We start from the raw sequence: 19,296 nt of genomic DNA, 5'->3' as shown, positions 1-19,296 counted from the left end.
GAGATGTGCCCAAAATATACTAATAGAAACACTAAGGACCGCGAGGCCCCCGGGGTGGAGTTGGGCCCTGGACGGTGGGGCGGTTTGCTGATTAGATGCATCTCCAGGTATTCTGCAGAGGCAATTTCAGCAGATGCGGCCTTCTGGAACGTGGACAGATCTTGGGGGAGCTGTGTGGAGGGCAAGCACGAGGGGACCCAGGAGTCTGGGGGCGAAGAGGCATTGGCAATATCTGGGTCCTATTTGAAAGATGCAAGGATGGGGTTTGCTGCCATAGGTGGGACGAAGTAAGTCGAGGCGAAAAACTTCTCTAAAATGTCCCCATTTTCTCACATCGGACAGAAAAGGTCAAGAGGGGTGGAAACCGAGTCAACTGGCGAGCGGGTGGACCAAACAACTCAGTTCGGCAGGCTCCACAGCTAACCCGCCGGGTTTCCGCACCCGCCCGGAACTCTAGAGTCCTAACGCCTGGTTTGGCACCGGACAGGAAAAGGGGAGGGACTTGGACGGAAAAAGTGGGGGACCCGGGAGGAAGCCGCTCGTCGGCGCCCGCCTGGAAGGCAAGTTGGCGCCCATGGGAGAATACTGCGTCTGGATGTGGGAGGGCGACCCTGCTCTGGATGTGAGGGTTAAGGGACGGCGAAATCCAGCTTCTGGAGTTCGGTCGGCTCGAGTGTTCAACGCCGGACTCCCGGGTTAGTTTTGCCACTTACTATGTGACCTCGGATAATTTAATCTTGGAACCTTAGTTTCCTTGTCTTTATAATTAGAGTAGTACCTCTCAGAGTTGTGAGGAATCAATGAAAATATAGTTAGCACAGTGTCTGGCATATAGTTTAAGTCTTGGATATACAATCTTTACTAATATGTCTCTTTTCTAGTTGTGTAGGTTTACGTTGCCAGAAAACTCGCCTTTAACCTCTGCCCGGTATCGTCCAGTTAATGAGTTTTACTTTGTGTTTATTGGTAAAAATATGCAAAACGTTTATAATTAAAGTTATAAGTAACCATGCAACTGAGGGTTTGGAAAATAGGGTGAAAAATCTTACTCATAATCCCGTCATTCTAACACGCAACGTTATGCCTTTTTTCTTCTCCCTTTCTTTTTTTCCCTAATCTTTTTTTATCGGTAAATCTTTACACTTTTAGTATTAGTTATATACAATTTTGGCTCTTGCCTGTTAGCCCTGTAGTATTGTAGCCTATGTATGGGACTCACAAAAATCATTTTTATAATTATAAAATAACTCCACTCTATGGGCTTATCATTTGTTTCCCAAATTCCTGTATATGTAGTTACAATCATTAAGAAAAAGATTAAAAAAACAATAAAAAGCCGAAAAACAAGATCATTTAAAACTATCAGTAGGGGAGATTTAAATATTATCCATGATTCCAGCATCTCAGATCAACTGTTTTTATTTCTTCTGGTTCCCTTCCATTTTCCATCTATTTGAATTTGTGCTGTTTATATGGTTTTCATTTATTCATTCATTTATCCAACAAAGGACATCAGCCAAGATAGGAAGGCAGATAAACACAAGCTTTCTAATATGTAAGGGTGTAAGAGGTAGGCACAGGTTCTTGTAAGAATATGGAAGAAGAACAGTGTCGGTGTTCTTCAAAGACCACCAAGAAATAAAACAAACAAAAGAAACAATAAAAGCAGAAAAAATAAAAATAAATAAAAAACCAATAAGACATAACAACAAAGCACAAGGAACATGTCTGTAGTTCAGGTGTTCTTAACCTTTTTTGTTCCACGGACCCCTTTGCCAGTCAGGTGAAAAACCTTGGACCCTTTACTAAGTCCACATGTACTGTGTATTATTTAATAAATATACCATACCCGCACCAACACGTCCCCACAAGAATAATGTTTTTTGAATTTCATTTCACACTCACAGACCCCTTGTTAGGAAACCCTGCAGTAGTTGAATAAGTTGGGTTTATTACTCCTTGCACTGAGGGAGAAGTAACCATAGGGAACCATGGTCACCTCATTAAGAGTATTAGAAAGGTCTTTTAGGATTTGGGCTTGTGTTAGGTGATTTTGGGGTGTATACTGTCAGGAAGTAATTCTATGATGATCTTAAATCTTATCTAAGAGAGAAGACTAGAGTGAGGCTAGAGCCATAATTGCTCAAGAAGCAGCCGTCATGTATATTAGGCAAGATGGGATGTTCGGTCATTTTTGTGGTTTGAATAATGTTCATGTTTTTCGCTTCCTTCAGATGTGATTATGGAATGGTCTTGTTTTTATCTTGATTCATTATGGTCACAGAATGGCCTTTCCATTGTTGATGTTCTGTGAAATCATTCGATAGAATACCAGAGTCTAGTGCTGAGTGCCAGGCCTAGCAACACCAAGGCCTAGCTTCCTGATATGAAGGGCTACTTTATTCTTTTTCAGCAGAGAGAAGGAACATTGGAAAATTGAGGTTCTTGAGCTGCATTTTAAAGGAAGCACAGGGAAACGGACTTTGGCCCAGTGGTTAGGGCGTCCGTCTACCATATGGGAGGTCCGCGGTTCAAACCCCGGGCCTCCTTGACCCGTGTGGAGCTGGCCATGCGCAGTGCTGATGCGCGCAAGGAGTGCCGTGCCACGCAAGGGTGTCCCCCGCATGAGAGCCCCACGCGCAAGGAGTGCGCCCGTGAGGAAAGCCGCCCAGCGTGAAAAGAAAGAGCAGCCTGCCGAGGAATGGCGCCGCCCACACTTCCTGTGCCCCTGACGACAGCAGAGGCGGACGAGGAAACAAGACGCAGCAAATAGACACCAAGAACAGACAGCCAGGGGAGGGGGGGAAATTAAATAAAATAAATAAATCTTTAAAAAAAAAATAAATAAAGGAAGCACAAAAGTTCAGAGCATGAGCTAGGAGAGTCAAGTTCCTAGCAGTGTGACTAACAACTTGAGCAAGGGATTTGGAGCCTGAGAGTTTGGCAGGTGAGGAACTCTTAGGTTGGTCTCATTAAACTGGGGATGCTGCCCATGCGTGGATGGTTAGGTCAGGGAGGTGGGCACATTTTGAAGGACCTTGTATGTCATGTAGGAATTTGAATTTCTGGGGAGAGTTGCTGAAATGTAATGAAGGGAATGTCGTCATATTTAGAAAAATCACTTGTTTTTAGGTAAAGGATGAATTGGGAGAGGAGCTGGAGATCAGAGTTAGAGATGAGTTAAGACTTTGCCAGTTAAAGCGTATTCCAAGGGCCAAGAACAAGGGCATCACCTGGGAGTTTGTTAGAACTGTGAAATCTCAGGCTCAATCCCAGACCTACTGAATCAGAATCTTCATTTTAAAAGTTTCTTGGGTGATTCCTAGGCACTTTAAAGCTTGAGAAGCCCTGAGTTAGGAGAATGCAGTAGTTCTGGTAAGAGATAATAAGGCCTTGAACCAAGACACTGATATCAGAGATGGAAAAATGTGGGCATATTATTCATTCAACAAATATTGGAAGCCTTCTGCATACCAGTCTTTAAGATGGAGCTGAGGGAGCCATAATGAAGATAGTTTCTCCTCCTCAAGACACTGCCAATCTAGTGGGAGAGACTGGCAATTAAACTGGCCAGTACATTGCAGCAGGGAAAGTGTAAGCCTGTGATGCAGTGGGAACACCTGGGAGGGGCCCAGGTCATGGCAGAATTAGGTAATTTATGAAGGCTTCTTGGAGGAGATTAGGGATGTCTGAGCTGAGTCCCAAAGGATAAGTTAGCCAGGCAAAACTGGTAAAGGGTATTTCTGGCCCAGAGAGCAGCAATTGGCCAAGGTCTGAAGCCTAGAGAGGGATTCTGGGTGGTACTTGTGGTATCACAAGTATTTTCTGTGGTTAGAGCAGAGTGTTCAGCGTTGGCTGTGGCTATAGGTTAAGTTGGAGAAATGAGCAGAGGTCGGATCTGGAGGAGATCTGTACCCTGTGGAAAAAGTTGGGCTTTATTCTGAAGACTGTGGGCAGCCCCTGAATTTTTTTTTCCTCTGAAAGACGTTAATCAGAGAAGATGAATGATCAGTTTTGTACTTTAAGCCCCTCTTTATGCTGAGTGGTGGATAGAGTGGGAGTTGCATGCCCAGGGCCAGGGAAAAAGTGCAGTGATCTAGGAGAGAAGGTGGTGATCTGCTGAATGTGGGGCATGCAGGAGGAGGGGCGTTCTAGAAGGATGACAAGTCCTGTGTTTTAGTTAGAATGGTCTGGTGCCATTTTGATGTAGGCTCTTGGGCAACTAAGGCAGGTGAGCTGGATTGTTGCTTTATTGACATTTTGAGACTGTGAAAAAAAGTTTTTCAGTGCTCCATTTAATTCTGGTTTTTCATTCAGTATACTCTGTTTTTTGTGGGGTTTTTGTGTATGTGTGTGTTTGTGTTTGAAAAGACAAAGAAAGACAAAAAAAACCTATTTTATATTTTTTTATTTCCTCCCACGGGTAGCTGGAATAGGTATGAGAGGAGGCTGTTTTAACCTTCCTGGTTCCAGCAGCACTTCCTGCCAGTGCTCATTAAACATTGCTGCTAAAGGCAAAGTTATTTTATTAGAACTATAGTTGTAATATTACTAATATCTTCCATATGGAGAGGCAGCATCATCTAGTGGAAAGATTTAAGGCCAGGGTTCTGGTTCCAGTTTCCATACTGATTAGCATTGTGATCTTAGGCAAATCACTTCACCTTTTGGTGTCTGTTTTCTATAGAAAGGAAATATCTACCTGACTTGTCTCACAGGATTCTTATGTGGATTAAATTAGATAAAAGACATCAAGATGATTTGAAAACTAGTAAGAATAATATTTAAATGTGAGGTGATGGTGTTATTGCTATTGTTGTTTAGGATCTATCTTTTTTTTTAATTTTTTAAAGATTTATTTTTATTTATTTAATTCCCTTCCCCTCCCCTGGTTGTCTGTTTTCTGTGTCTTTTTTTTTTTTTTTTGCTGAGTCTTGTTTCTTTGTCCGCTTCTGCTGTGTCAGCAGCACAGGAAGTGTGGGCGGCGCCATTCCTGGGCAGGCTGCACTTTCTTTCGCGCTGGGCGGCTCTCCTCAGGGGGTGCACTCCTTGCGCGTGGGGCTCCCCTACGCAGGGGACACCCCTTCGTGGTGCAGCACTCCTTGCGCGCATCAGCACTGCGCATGGGCCAGCTCCACACGGGTAAAGGAGGCCCGGGGTTTGAACCGCAGACCTCCCATGTGGTAGACGGTCACCCTAACCACTGGGCCAAAATCCGTTTCCTTAGTATCTATCTTTGAAGAGGTCAAATAATGACTGATATTTAAAACTTTGGTACTCAAAATGTGGGCCTTGCACTATGGGCTTGTTTGACATGGAGAATCTTGGGGCCTTCATCAGGCCTACTGAATCGGTGAACCCTTTCATAGCCATTGTCTAACTTATCTTCAGAAGAATCCCTTAAGGTAGGCAGGGAAGGTTTCAAGCATCAACTGGCTTACCTGAGGGTAAACAGCTTCTTTAGGTGTAGCTGTATGAAACTGCCACTACTCGGAATCTTCACAACCGAATAAATGGGCACAGCCAGGTGTCAAGTCCAGTTTTTCTGACTTCCCATACAATGCTCATACAAATGTAGCCCCTCTTTTAATCGACGAAGTTCTAAAGTGTTGTCATTTGGTCTGTCCTATAGCAACTTAACTGAACATTTGAAGAGCCTATTGTGTTTTTAAATATCCAGCATAAAAATTTGCTTTAGAATTGACACAACCTCTTGAGATAGTTTTTGACAAACACTTGAATTATTTTGGGGTTGATTGTTAGCTCTATGAAGATAGGGCCTGAGTTGTTTATTCATCTTGGTATTATACACAATGCATAGTATATAATGTTTTGCTTATAGTAGGTGCTGGGTAAATGTTTCTAGAATTGGAAAATAAGTTCATGAATTTCACTATACATGATGTGAGCTGAAATTGAAATTGTGATGCATTCATTGCTACACTGTAACTCTTTCAATACCTCTTCTGTTATAGGTGAAATTAGGCTATTCACTGAAGTGTCTTTCCTTGGTGGCCCAGAGACAATTTTGCATTTTGACATTTTCTAACCATGGCTTTGGTTCACAAGTTGTTGAATGGCATTTATATTCTCAGAAAATGCCAGAAACCAAGCTTTGCCTCTCATCTATTTTTGGATACTCGTTTTGCAGACTATTGTTCCAGTAGTCTTCAGAAACCAATGGTTGCTCCCAACAAAGCCTCCCCTCAGAGGAAGACTGAAGAGGGTTTACAAGGACATCACCAGGGAGAAGTTGCTTTGGACATAACTTCTCCTGATGAGAAGCCTGAAGTTAGTTTTGATAAAGCAATTCAGGATGAAATAAAGGACCATTTGAGGCGCCTGAAGGATGATTTTGTGAATCGTTGGATAGGGCCTGAAGGCCGCCCTTTGCATGAAGTCTTGCTGGAACAAGCTAAGGTCGTCTGGCAGTTCCGTGGCAAAGAAGATTTGGATAGGTGGATAGTGACTTCTGATAAGACAATTGGAGGTAGAAGTGATGTGTTCCTGAAAATGGGCAAGAATAACCGAAGTGCACTACTGTATGGAAATCTGAGCACTGAGGCACCTCAGGATGGGGAGAGTGGCCGCAGTGGGTACTGTGCAATGATATCCAGGATTCCAAGGGTAGGTGGGGCCCAGCAGCCACAGTTTCTAGTGAACTGAGGTGAAGGTCACTGAGGCATGAACTAAGCAGACAGAATTCATTCCTGTAAATGAAAAACACCTGGCACATTATATGTGGTTATTTCATCTGAGTGGTGGGACACTAACTACAGGGCACAAGTGGAAGTAGAACCACAAGGGGAAGTGGTTCCTAAGGTACGGCTACTTGTTTCTGGGCATCTCTTTGGGCCAGAGCAAAGCATTTCTATATTTGAAGAACCCTGAGAAGTTAAACATTTGAGAGATCATGGAGGGAGATTTGCATCTCTCATAACATAGACTACAACTCCTAGCATGGCTTGGCTAGCATTTCCTTAAAGTGGTTGTAGGGTCAGCCTTTTTTTTCTAGTAAAGTTTTAATTTTAGAAGAGTTTTGGATTTACAGAGAAGTTGCAAAGATAGTACCAAGAGCTCCCATATACTCCTCGCCAAGCTTCCTCTGTTGTTAATCTCTTACATTACTGTAGTGCATTGTCACAACTAAGAAACCAACTTTGATACATTGCAATTAACTAAATTCCAGACTTTATTTGAATAAAGTTTTTCAGCAATTTTCTTATTCTGCCTCAAGATCCCATCCAGGATGCCACATTCATTTAGTTGTCATGTCTCCTTAGTCTCCTCTGGTCTGTGGCAGTTTCTCAGTCTTTCTTTCTTTTTTTTTAATGAAGATTTGAGAAATGCTGATCAGATATTTTGTAGAAAAACCCTCAGCTTCTTTTTTCCCAATTTTTTTTCCCTCCTGATTACACTGGGATTATGGTTTCTTACAGAGAATAGCCCAGAGCTGAAGCACCCTTTTCATGTATGGAATAAGGGGTATAAGGTGTTAACAGAACTTATCACTGACGATGTTAACCTTGATCACCTGCCAAGGTAGTCTTACCCAAGTTGCTCCACTGTGAAGTTAGTCATTTTTGTCTCCTTTCCATACTCTGCCCTTTGGGAACAAGTCACTAGGTGCAGCTCACATTTAAGTCAGGAGGTGGGGATTAAGCTCTTATCTCCTGGAGCAGGGACTATCTACATAAGTTATTTGGAATTCTTCTGTAAGGAAAATTGTTTCTTCCCCCATATTTGTTTACGCATTTATCATTTTTGTATGGACTCAGGCTTTGGGTTATAATCCCATATTATTTATTTATTGCTCAAACTGTTCCTGCTTTGGTTATTGGGCACTCTTTCAGGTTGGCTCCTTGTGTCCCTTTGACATGCCCTCATTCTTTTGTTTTTTGAACCTTTTTTGGCTCTGCAAGATGCTTCAGACACATTTTGTATTTTGCCTGTCCCAGCCCTAGACTTAGCCATTCCTCAGAAGAGCCCTGGTTTCTTTTTTTGGCGAATGATATTAGAAATCAGGATTTGTGCACTGGTTATGTTTGTTGCTACTAGGCTGTCACTGCTTCTAGGCCCTCTCAGTGGACAAACTTAGGAAATAAGTGTATCTATAATATTTCTGTTTCTACTCATCTGTATTATGCTAAACATGAGTTCTTACTGATATCTCCAACTCTGATCCAGTACCAGATGTTTCATTCTCGCTGTCTCCTCCTTGCTTATCTATAACTCCCTTCTGCGACAGTGAGAAACCATCTCTCAAAATCCGCCATCTATTTTTATTAAAAATTCGACCCCACTATACATGTAAATTAGAATTTTTAACCTGTTACTCCATGAGAAACAACTTCACCAGCTAGAGTATAATGTTTATGTAGTGTCTTTTGTCTTTAGCCTTACGATTTCCAATTAAACACCATCTTCTAAAGTTACTTAGGTCAGCTCCATTTTTTTCCCCCTGACCAGCCTGTGGCTTTTTGAGAATTTGTTGACTAGGTGTTGTTTCAGGGCTGCCCTGGACAGGCTCCCATGCCTGACTCTGCCAGCCTCTGGATGTTTGCTTGGATATTGTGCTAAGGAGAAAGGCAGATGTCAACATTAGTATTAGGCTCCCTCTCTTCATATAGGAAAAGAAAAAGAAAAAGAAAGGTATGTGTGTTCTTCCAGAGGCAGCAAACTATGCACTCAAGATTTTTTTTTCAGGTCCTGAAAATCCACAGAATGGTTTTGGTCAGTCCAGAGTTGAAAATAGTTTCATGACTAGACAGATTAATGAAAATACTAGGTAACATTTATTAAGTGTACTCTGCCAGTCCTTGTGCTAAGCATTTGACATATTTTATCCCATTTATTCCTGACAACAAAACTGTAAGATATGATCTTCCCCAATTTACAGATGAGGAAGCTGAGGCTTGATAAGGTTTAATAACTTAAAAGTTACACAGGTAGTACTTGTTTATATTGGAACATGGGTTTTCTTAAAATCAGATTACCTCTGGATTGCTTTCAATAAATTCCTTTGGAAATAAACAGCAAATTCTACTTTTGAAGAGAGATACAGTATAGATAGTAGTTAAGGACAAATGTTTTGGGGTTAAACAGCCCTGGATCTACCACTTATTAGCTGAGTGCTTAGTTTTTGCAGCTATAAAATGGAGATATTGATAGTACCCTTCTCATAGGGTGGTTATGAGGATTCAACAAGATGATGCATGTAAAGTGCTTATGTAAGTAATCAATGAGTGGTAGCTGTAGTTATTAAATGTCAGTTTTAAAACTTGAGCTTGGTTATTCATAGTGTTCTAGTTTATGGGAAGGCAATTGCCATAAAACGGGCCACTTAGAATCTATTGTTCCATTAGCCCAAGGAAGGAAAGTACATACAGTAATTCATTTCCATTAGTGAACACAAGTGAGTGCCTACCCCATTTAAACACTGTCCTGGGCCAGTCGTGTCTTGAACATTACCTTAGAAACATGTAACTCAGTTGGTATTTTGTGCTAAAATAAGAATCACCAGATTTATCTTTGTATGGTGCTAGGAAGCCAAAAAAGGCAGAAAAATTTCTAGTGAATCCTTTTGATGCTATTTATTGGTTTGGTGAGATTTACATTTTATTAATAGTGGAGAATGAGGTTAAATTAACTTTCCTTTCCATGCCTCAGGGCCCTTTTGAGAGGAAGAGGTCTTATGATTGGTCCCAGTTCAACACTCTGTATCTCCGTGTGCGTGGAGATGGCCGACCTTGGATGGTGAATATTAGAGAGGACACAGATATAATCCAGCGCAAGAATCAGATGTACAGTTACTTCATGTTCACCCGTGGGGGACCCTACTGGCAGGAGGTCAAGGTAATAGCACAAGGGTTTACTGTTTAGAAAAATGAGGTCTTTGAGATCATGGTTACATTGTAATTTTCATTTTTAATTCTTCTGGGAAGATGTGGGGAAGAAGGAAGAGGACCTAGGGGAGAGACTTTTTCTTTCATTATTATAAGTGGTTTTTACTAACCAGTAAATACTTGTGATAAGAATTGTTAGTGACCAGGTCCATGCTAAATCACAGGTACATCTCTGTGCCCAAGTAGATTTTTTTTTTCTTTTTTCTTTTTATTAGAGCAGTTGTAGGTTTACAGAAAAATCTACAGCAAGTTCAGAGTTCCCATGTTACCCTACCAAGTGACTTTTTTTAATACAAGATTTTGCCATGTCACCTCTTCTAGGCAACTCTAATTTTTAATCTGGTATCCCTAGTTTAGTAGAAAGGCTCCCTAAGCAGGAACAAATATAGTTTATAATCATCAGTACTTTTATTCTGTAAATGAGAAGATGAAGCTTTGAGAAAGTAGGTAGTGCTAACCTGGAGGAAAATAAGAGGAGATTCAGGGAGAGAGGGCAGAATCAGGTGCCCATTCCTTTCTTTTCCCTATTCAGGGTTTTAAATCATGAAACTCAAAAGCAAGTTCCCATTTTGCTCATGTCAAAACTTAAAAACGAAAACAAAACAACACAAAAAACCCTAAAGTAGTGTCATCCTGGATTCTCTTCCTTGCCCCAAATCCTGTCCAATAGTAAGTCATGTGACCTCTACTTCCAAAATAGACTCAAACCTGAGTATTTCTAGCCGTATCCTCTACTGTCATTCTAGTCTAGACCTTTGGGTTATTGCAGCAGCTTCCTTACTGGTTTCCCTATTTATCCACTGGCCCTCTCCCCTCACTCCTAAAATCCACTCTCTACAAAGCAGTTAGTGTGATTTTCTAAAACTTAATTTACCCACAGCCAAAAAAAGCATGAGCTATCTGTATAAGATCTGTGTGTGTATATGAAGACCTCCCTCCTCCTGAAAAAACCTTAAAAACATATCAATATCTACATATAATGTAATGGTTTATGGCAGAATAACCCTTGGGAAATGATCTTTTATTTTTAAAGATTTGTTTTTTAGTTATTTCTCTCCCCACGCCCTCCTTCCCCCCCAGTTGTCTGCTCTCTGTCCATTCACTGGGTGTTCTTCTGTGTCCGCTTGTATTCTTGTCAGTGGCACTGGGAATCTGTGTATCTTTTTTGTTGCATCATCTCGCTGCATCAGCTCTCCGTGTGTGCAGCGCCACTCCTGGGCAGGCTGCACTTTTTTCGCGCTGGGTGGCTCTCCTTACAGGGTGTACTCCTTGCGTGTGGGGCTCCCCTACGTGGGGGACACCCCTGTGTGGCATGGCACTCCTTGTGTGCATCAGCACTGCACGTGAGCCCGCTCATCACATGGGTCAGGAGGCCCTGGGTTTGAACGCTGGACCTCCCATGTGGTAGACGGATGCCCTATCCATTGGGCCAAATCCGCTTCCCAGGAAATGATACACCTGCTCCCCTACTTTCAGATTTATAGTATAGTATTAATTCAAATCTGGAGTCCTCCCAAACTTTTCCAGCCAAACAACACTATATGCTATACTATAAGCAAACAGGCACACAAGCTTAGATATAGAAAGTATTTGTTCATAGAGCTCTAGTATATTTGATTGTTACCTATTTTGATATGCCTTTTGAATTACTTCACTAGTCATTACTCAGTTCTTTAACATTAATGATTATATATAAATAAGTAGACATTTATTTTTTATATATATATATTATATATATATTTATTTATAAATAAGTAGACATTTATTTTTTACTAATGGTGTTTTCTTTTAATAAAGTACAATAGAATGTGACTGTGTTATACACATTAATAGACGTCTTTGTGTCCCTTTCTTTCTTATAAAATTAATTTTAAATTGCTTTTCATTAAAAATTTATGGGGCAGTTGTAAAAAGCCCAAATAGAGAACTCCACCATACCTCACCCACCCAAATACTCAGATCCATCAGCAGTGCCACATTTGCTGATTTCTGTCTGTTCACCATCCATCTATCCATCCATCCATCCATCCACCCACCCATCCATTGATTGGTCTTTCTATTTTCTAAACATTTGAGAATAGGTTGTATACATCATGCTCCTTGAACACATAATACTTCCATTTACATTTATGGAAAACAAGGATATTCACTTATATAACCACCATAAATACAGTTATTAAGTTCAAGGAATTTGATGTTGATACATAGCGTATAGTTTATAGTCTATTTTTGTATATATATCCTAATAATGTCCCCCTCCCTTTTTTTTTTTTTTGTGTGTGTGTGTGTGTGTTTTGCTTTTTTAGGAGGTATCAGGGATTGAACCCAGGACCTTGTATATGGAAAACAGGCATTCAACCACCGAGCTATATCTGCTCTCCAATGAGTGTTGGTTTTTTTGTTCGTTCATTTTGTTTTTAGGAGGTACTGAGGATCAAACCTGGGGCCTCGTACATGGGAAGCAGGTGCTCAACTACTTGAAGTACATCTGCTCCCCATCAATAATGTCCTTTTGAAACTTTTCTTCTCCATTATTAGATCTAGTCCAAGATCATGTGTTCTATTTAATTGTATCTTTAATTATAGAAACATATATACAACATAAACTTTCCCGTCTCAACCACACCCAAGCTTACCCTTCCGTGGAGTTAATCATATTCACAATATTGTGCTACCCTCACCACCATCCATTACCAGAATTTTACCCCAAATAAATCCTTTTTTTTTTTTTATCCCCCCCCCCCGCCCCCTGCCAGTTGTCGGCTCTCTGTGTCCATTCGCTGCATGTTCTTCTGTGACCGCTTCTATCCTTATCAGTGGCACCGGGAATCTGTGTTTCTTTTTGTTGCATCATCTTGTTGTGTCAGCTCTACACATGTGCAGCGTCATTCCTGGGCAGGCTGCACTTTCTTTCGCGCTGGGTGGCTCTCCTTACGGGGCGCACTCCTTGCGTGTGGGGCTCCCCTACGCGGGAGACACCCCTGCATGGCACGGCATTCCTTGCGCGCATCAGCACTGCACATGGGCCAGCTGCACACAGGTCAAGGAGGCCCGGGGTTTGAACTGCGGACCTCCCATGTGGTAGGCAGACACCCTATCCATTGGGCCAAGTCCGCTTCCCCAAACAAATCCTGTATCCATTATGCATTAGCACCCCATTCTCTCCTCTGCCCTTGGGAACCTCTGCTCGGCTTTCTGTTTCTATGAGTTTGTATATTCTAGCTATTTCATGTAAGTAGAATCATATAATATCTGTCCTTCTGTATCTGACTTATTTCATTCAACATGATGTCTTCAAGGTTCATCTATGTAGTGGTATGTATATCAGAACTTCATTCCTTTTTAAGGTTGAGTACTATGGCATTGTTTGTATATACCACATTTTGTATCCATTCATCTTCTGATGCACATTTAGGTTGCTTCTACCTTTTGGCTATTGTCACTAACACTGCTATAAACATAAATGTATTAAAACCTGTTCAAGGAAGTGGATGTGACTCAAGCAGTTGAGCTCCTGCCTCCCACATGGGAGTTCCTGGGTTCAGTTCCTGGTGCCTCCTGGAAAAATAAAAATAAACAACAAGCAAAACAAACAGAAAAACCAACTCAGTGGTTGAGCGCCAGCTTCCCACATACAAGGCCTTAGGTTCAATACCTGGCACCTGTACCTCAAGAAAAACCAATTCAAGTCCCTGTTTTCAATTGTTTTGCATTTATACCTGGAAATAGGATTGCCAGGTCATATGGGAGTTCTATAGACAATTTACTGAGGAATTACCAAACTGTTTTCCATAGTGGCTGCTGTACCATTTTACATTCCCACCAACAATGTACAAGGTTCCCTATTTCTCCACATCCTCACCAGGACTTCCATTTTATCAACAATAGCCATTCTAGAATGAGGATGTGAGCCAAAACGTATTTTTAATGAGGTAAATAAAATGCCAAATTGCGATGCAAAATGAGAAATTGACAAGAGGCCCCTGCCAGGTTTGTTTGACGGAAAAACAGGTAACCAGTCAAATAAGGATGGGACTACATTGAGATTTAAAAAAATTTTTATTTTATTTTATTTTAAAAGAGGTTCTGGGATTGGACCCAGGACCTCATACATGGGAAGCAGGCACTCAACCACTGAGCTACACTGTTCCCCTACTTTGAGGTTTATGGTATAAGCAGCATGATCTTATACAATGCTGGCTTATTATATGAGATTCAATTTGAGTTTGTTTTTATGTCAAAGAGTATCTTTGGTGATGAATAATTTTAGCAGTACAGTTTATTTTTTTCATTAAAATTTTTCATTTAAAAATCAAAATGATATAAGAAGATACATATATATTTAGAGTTATTATTATTTTATTTATTTCTCTCCCTTCCCCCCCCAGTTGTCTCCTCTCTGTCTATTTGCTGTGTGTTCTTCTGTGACCCCTTCTACCTTTATCAGTGGCACCAGGAATCTGTGTTTCTTTTTTTGTTGCATCATCTTGTTGTGTCAGCTCTCCATGTGTGCGGCACCATTTTGGGCAGGCTGCACTTTCTTTCGCACTGGGCAGCTCTCCTTATGGGGCGCCCTCCTTACTCATGGGGCTCCCCTACACAGGGGACACCCTTGCGTGGCACGGCACTCCTTGCGTGTACCAGCACTGCGCATGGGCCAGCTCCACACGGGTCAAGGAGGCCCGGGGTTTGAACTGCGGACCTCCCATGTGGTAGGCAGATGCCCTATCCATTGGGACAAGTCCGCTTCCCTAAGAAGATATATATTGAGAAGTATCATTTCCAATTATGTTCCTGTCTACCCTTTTGCCTCCCACCCTACAGAGATAACTACTTTTATTACTCTCTTATATAGCTCTCTGGTTTCTTTATGTAAATATAAACAAATATGAATAGCCCTATTTTCTCCTTTTTATTCAAAAATAAAAATAGGGTGTATTTTCTGCACCTTTTTTTTAAGTTTAGGAATATATTCAGTAGACCTTTCCATATGATTTCATGGGCTAGTCCTTATTCTTTGTTATTTTGTTTGGTATTTTCTGTTATGTGGATATATTATGGTTATTTAACAAGTCCTGATGGGCACTTAAGTTGTCCTCAGTTGTTATAATGAATAATGATGTCAAGCATAACTGCATACCTTGGTCATTTTATGTATGTATGGGTACATTTATAGGTGAACTTCTCACGAGTGGGATTACTGGGTTAAAGGGTAATGCCTAATTCCTGAGCTTGTCTGCTTTGCTTATAGTGTCAGGATATCTGTAGAGCCCTCAGAAGTCCCAATCTTTGAGGCACTGTTTACTGTTGCAGTCAATGAGATCCTGCTGAGACATGCTAGATTAGTGTTTGATTGAATAGCTGGGAGAAGGTGCATTCACCAGGGGGGGAAATCTTGGGGCCATCTTAGAATTCTGTCTACCACAGTACCAGCTACTCTCTAAAGGAGTTACACTAATTTGTACTGTTACATTAATTTGTAATAGTATACAAGTTTCCTATTTTTTCATGACCCTATGGTTATATAATAAATCCCTATTTTTTTTTTTTGCAAATGATAGGTAAAATGGTATTTCAATGGTTTTAAGTAGTGACGTAGAACATTTTATGCTTGTTAACTATTTTATTTCTTTTTCTACTGTTTGCCTACTTTTCTGTTGAGTTGTTTGATCTTTTTCTTAATTATTTGTAAAAGCTTGTGTTTAGGATGTTAGTCTTTTTGTCTATAAATGTGACGGATATTGTTTTCCTAGTTTATCCTTTGTCTTTTGCCAACAGAAAGTTGTAATTTATAATCTACAGTATCACTTTTTCTTTGGGATTTCTGGCTTAGAAAGCTTTTCATCTGTGTTTCCTTCTAGTACTTGTGTTATTTCTTTTTTAAAAATATTTCTATCTTTAATCCAAATGGCTGCTTGTCATAAGTGCATATATTAAATAATTTCAGAATTAAATTTAAACTATTCTTTTTTTTTTTTAAGATTTATTTTTTATTTATTTTTCTCCCCCTTCCCCTTCTCTACCTCCCCCCATTGCCTGTTCTTTGTGTCCATTCACTGTGTGTTCTTCTGTGTCCACTTTCATTCTTGTTAGTGGCACCAGGAATCAGTGTCTCTCTTTGTTGCATCATCTTGCTGTGTCAGCTCTGTGTGTGTTTGGTGCCACTCCCGGGCAGGCTGCACTTTTTTTTTTGCGCAGGGTGGCTCTCCTTACAGGGTGCACTCCTTGCATGTGGGGCTCCCCTACACAGGGGACATCCCTGTGTGGCACAGCACTCCTTGTGCACATCAGCACTGTGCGTGGGCCAGCTAACCACATGGGTCATGAGGCCCTGGGTTTGAATCCTGGGCCTTCTATATAGTAGGCGGATGCTCTATCAGCCATATCCACTTCCCTAAACTACTATTCTTATATCATTGCAAGTTTATACAAATCCCTCAATTGCTTATGTTTCAACTATGAAGTAAATGCTTTCTTCTTTCAGATTCCTTTCTCCAAGTTTTTCTTCTCCAATCAAGGAAGAATCCGGGATGCCCAGTTTAAACTTCTGCTTGACAAGGTAATATTTTCTTGTAATTTTTGCTCAGAACTGTATTTCTTTAGCAAAGAAAGAACATTGTAGGGATGAGTTCAGTCCATTTTTGAGGGCTGGCAAATGAAAAATGAAAATTCCTACTCAGAGCCATCCCTGTTAGACCCAAACAGATGTTTATTCATGTAGACCCATGCTGTGGGCAAAATCCCTATCCTGGAGAAGTTTCAGTAGGGTCATCTTTTCAGCATACCTAATATTTTAACTTTAAAATATGAGCAGCATTAGATTCAGGAGAACTTCAAGGAGCCTCCATTAGACATCCACTCTTCTTAAATGACATTATCTAAAAGGGGTGAGAGGAAATAGAATGTGGAAAGAAGAGCAGTCTTGTACTACTTTGTTACAGCATATGTGAGCTATCGTATACTTGCTAAGGGCTGATAATATAAAGACCTAGCTGTAGTAATCATCCCATGGGATTTTAAAACTCCAAGAATAATATCCATGTATGAGATTTTTTTTTTAAGATTTATTTTTTATTTATTTTTCTCCCCTTCCTGCCCACCCCCCCCAGTTGTCTTCTCTCTGTGTCCATTTGGTGTGTGTTCTACTATGTTCACTTGTATTCTTGTCAGCAACCCTGGGAATATGTATCTTTTTGTGCGTCATCTTGCTACATCAACTCTCCGTGTGTGCGGCGCCACTCCTGGGCAGGCTGCACTTTTTTTGCACTGGGCAGCTCTCCTTACGGGGTGCACTCCTTGTGTGTGGGGCTCCCCTACGTGGGGGAAACCCCTGTGTGGCATGGCACTTCTTGCGCGCATAAGCACTGTGCGTGGGCCAGCTCATCATATGGGTCAGAAGGCCCTGGGTTTGAACCCTGGACCTCCCATGTGGTAGGCGGATGCTCTATCCATTGAGCAAAATCCACTTACCCCATGCATGAGATTTTAATCAACTTCTCCACTTTAAATTTAGATCTCTTCTATCGGATTCACCCTGGCTGATAAAGTGGATGGTCCATTCTTCCTGGAAATCGATTTTATTGGCGTATATACCGATCCAGCCCACACAGAAGAATTTGCCTATGAAAATTCTCCAGACCTTAACCCAAAACTTTTTAAATAGAGATCATGCGGTGGTTTTGTGTTACTAAACTAAGGGTAGTAGCATCCACAATGACACAGACAAAATAAAGCTTGTCTTTAACAACATCCCACCATGGCTGGTATGTAGTCTTTAAAACAAGGCTAAATGCTATTTCCAAGAGGATCTTTCTGAGTTGTGCCTTAGCTCATAGAATGTAAATACAGATGCAGAGGTACTATGTAAATAACTTAATTTTTTATCAGAATGGTTCCTATTAGGAACATTTCCTCCATGGGCAGACAGATTTCAAACAAGGAGTCTGTGAGATTACTTGATGGCATTCTACCACTTTATTCCTTATAGGTTTCTTCTGTTTTCTAATCCATCTTTGAGGAAAGGAGACTGCTGAGGAATATTAAGACAAAGATTTATAAGTCACTGGGAAATGAGATAGATACCTACTTAGAAAGCTAGTCCTCCAAAGATGAACAGTCCTTACCATATCAGTTCTTACTTTATAGTGATTTTTTTTTAATAACACTTTTTTTTTTATTAAAGTTTATAGTGACTTCTATGTAACAATTGGAGAAACTAAATCAGAATTAGACTGATGTCCCCAAAGCTTCCCAGTCATTGCATTATACAGACTGGATATGCTGAAAATAAGATCCTCATTAATACAGTTTATTTATTAAGATTTATTTTTTTATTTCTCTCCCCTTCCCTGCCCCCCACCCCAGTTGTCTGCTCTCTCTGTCCATTTGCTGTGTGTTCTTCTGTGTCTGCAGCACCCGGAATGTGTATCTCGTTTTTTTTTTTTTTTTTTTTTTTTATTTAATTTCCCCCCCTCCCCTGGTTGTCTGTTCTTGGTGTCTATTTGCTGCGTCTTGTTTCTTTGTCCGCTTCTGTTGTCGTCAGCAGCACGGGAAGTGTGGGCGGCGCCATTCCTTGGCAGGCTGCTCTTTCTTTTCACGCTGGGCGGCTTTCCTCACGGGCGCACTCCTTGCGCGTGGGGCTTCCCCACGCGGGGGACACCCTCGCGTGGCACGGCACTCCTTTGCGTGCATCAGCGCTGCGCATGGCCAGCTCCACACGGGTCAAGGAGGCCCGGGGTTTGAACCGCGGACCTCCCATATGGTAGACGGACGCCCTAACCACTGGGCCAAAGTCCGTTTCCCCTGTGTATCTCGTTTTGTTGCATCATCTTGCTGCGTCAGCTTTCCGCGTGTGTGGCACCATTCCTGGGCAGGTTGTACTTTTTTTGCACTGGGTGGCTCTCCTTACGGGGTGCACTCCTTGCACGTGGGGCTCCCCTATGTGGGGGACACCCCTGCGTGGCACGGCACTCCTTGCGTACATCAGCTCTGCGCATGGGCCAGTTTATCATACGAGTGAGGAGGCCTTGGGTTTGAACCTTGGACCTCCCATGTGGTAGGCGGACGTGCTATCCGTTGGGCCAAATCTCCCCAATACAGTTTAAATTGATCAGTGTTTATCATCTTAGAGAAAGGGGGAGGTAGGAAATGATAATATAGCTGGAGTACCCTCAGAGAGCCAAGTTTACAGATAAGGGAAACCTTTTCCATCATCTTGGTCTAAAATCCATTTTGTATACTTCCATGTAATTATCTTTTCTTTCTTAACAGCTTTATTGAGGTATAATTTATATACCATAAAATTCATCCATTTTAAATATACAATTCAGTGATTTTTGTTATGTTTAGAATTTTTTTATTTTTTTAAGATTTATTTATTTATTTAATTCCC

At 41.2% G+C, this 19,296-nt stretch overlaps 1 protein-coding gene across 1 annotated transcript; it reads left to right on the top strand.

Annotated features, from left to right (window-relative positions):
- The first annotated feature begins 492 nt into the window (after positions 1–492).
- NDUFAF1 (NADH:ubiquinone oxidoreductase complex assembly factor 1) lies at positions 493–17,654 on the top strand. Its single transcript, XM_004481509.4, has 5 exons — positions 493–695; positions 5,976–6,627; positions 9,670–9,855; positions 16,390–16,464; positions 17,419–17,654. Exons 2-5 carry the CDS (start codon positions 6,052–6,054, stop codon positions 17,566–17,568), a joined length of 987 nt encoding a protein of 328 aa, XP_004481566.1. The 5' UTR covers positions 493–695; positions 5,976–6,051; the 3' UTR covers positions 17,569–17,654.
- Positions 17,655–19,296: the final 1,642 nt, after the last annotated feature.

The sequence above is a fragment of the Dasypus novemcinctus genome, chromosome 3, assembly GCF_030445035.2.
Source record: "Dasypus novemcinctus isolate mDasNov1 chromosome 3, mDasNov1.1.hap2, whole genome shotgun sequence".
NCBI lineage: Eukaryota > Metazoa > Chordata > Mammalia > Cingulata > Dasypodidae > Dasypus > Dasypus novemcinctus.
The sequence above is the reverse complement of the archived record's forward strand: the minus strand, read 5'-3'. Positions and strand labels throughout refer to the sequence as shown.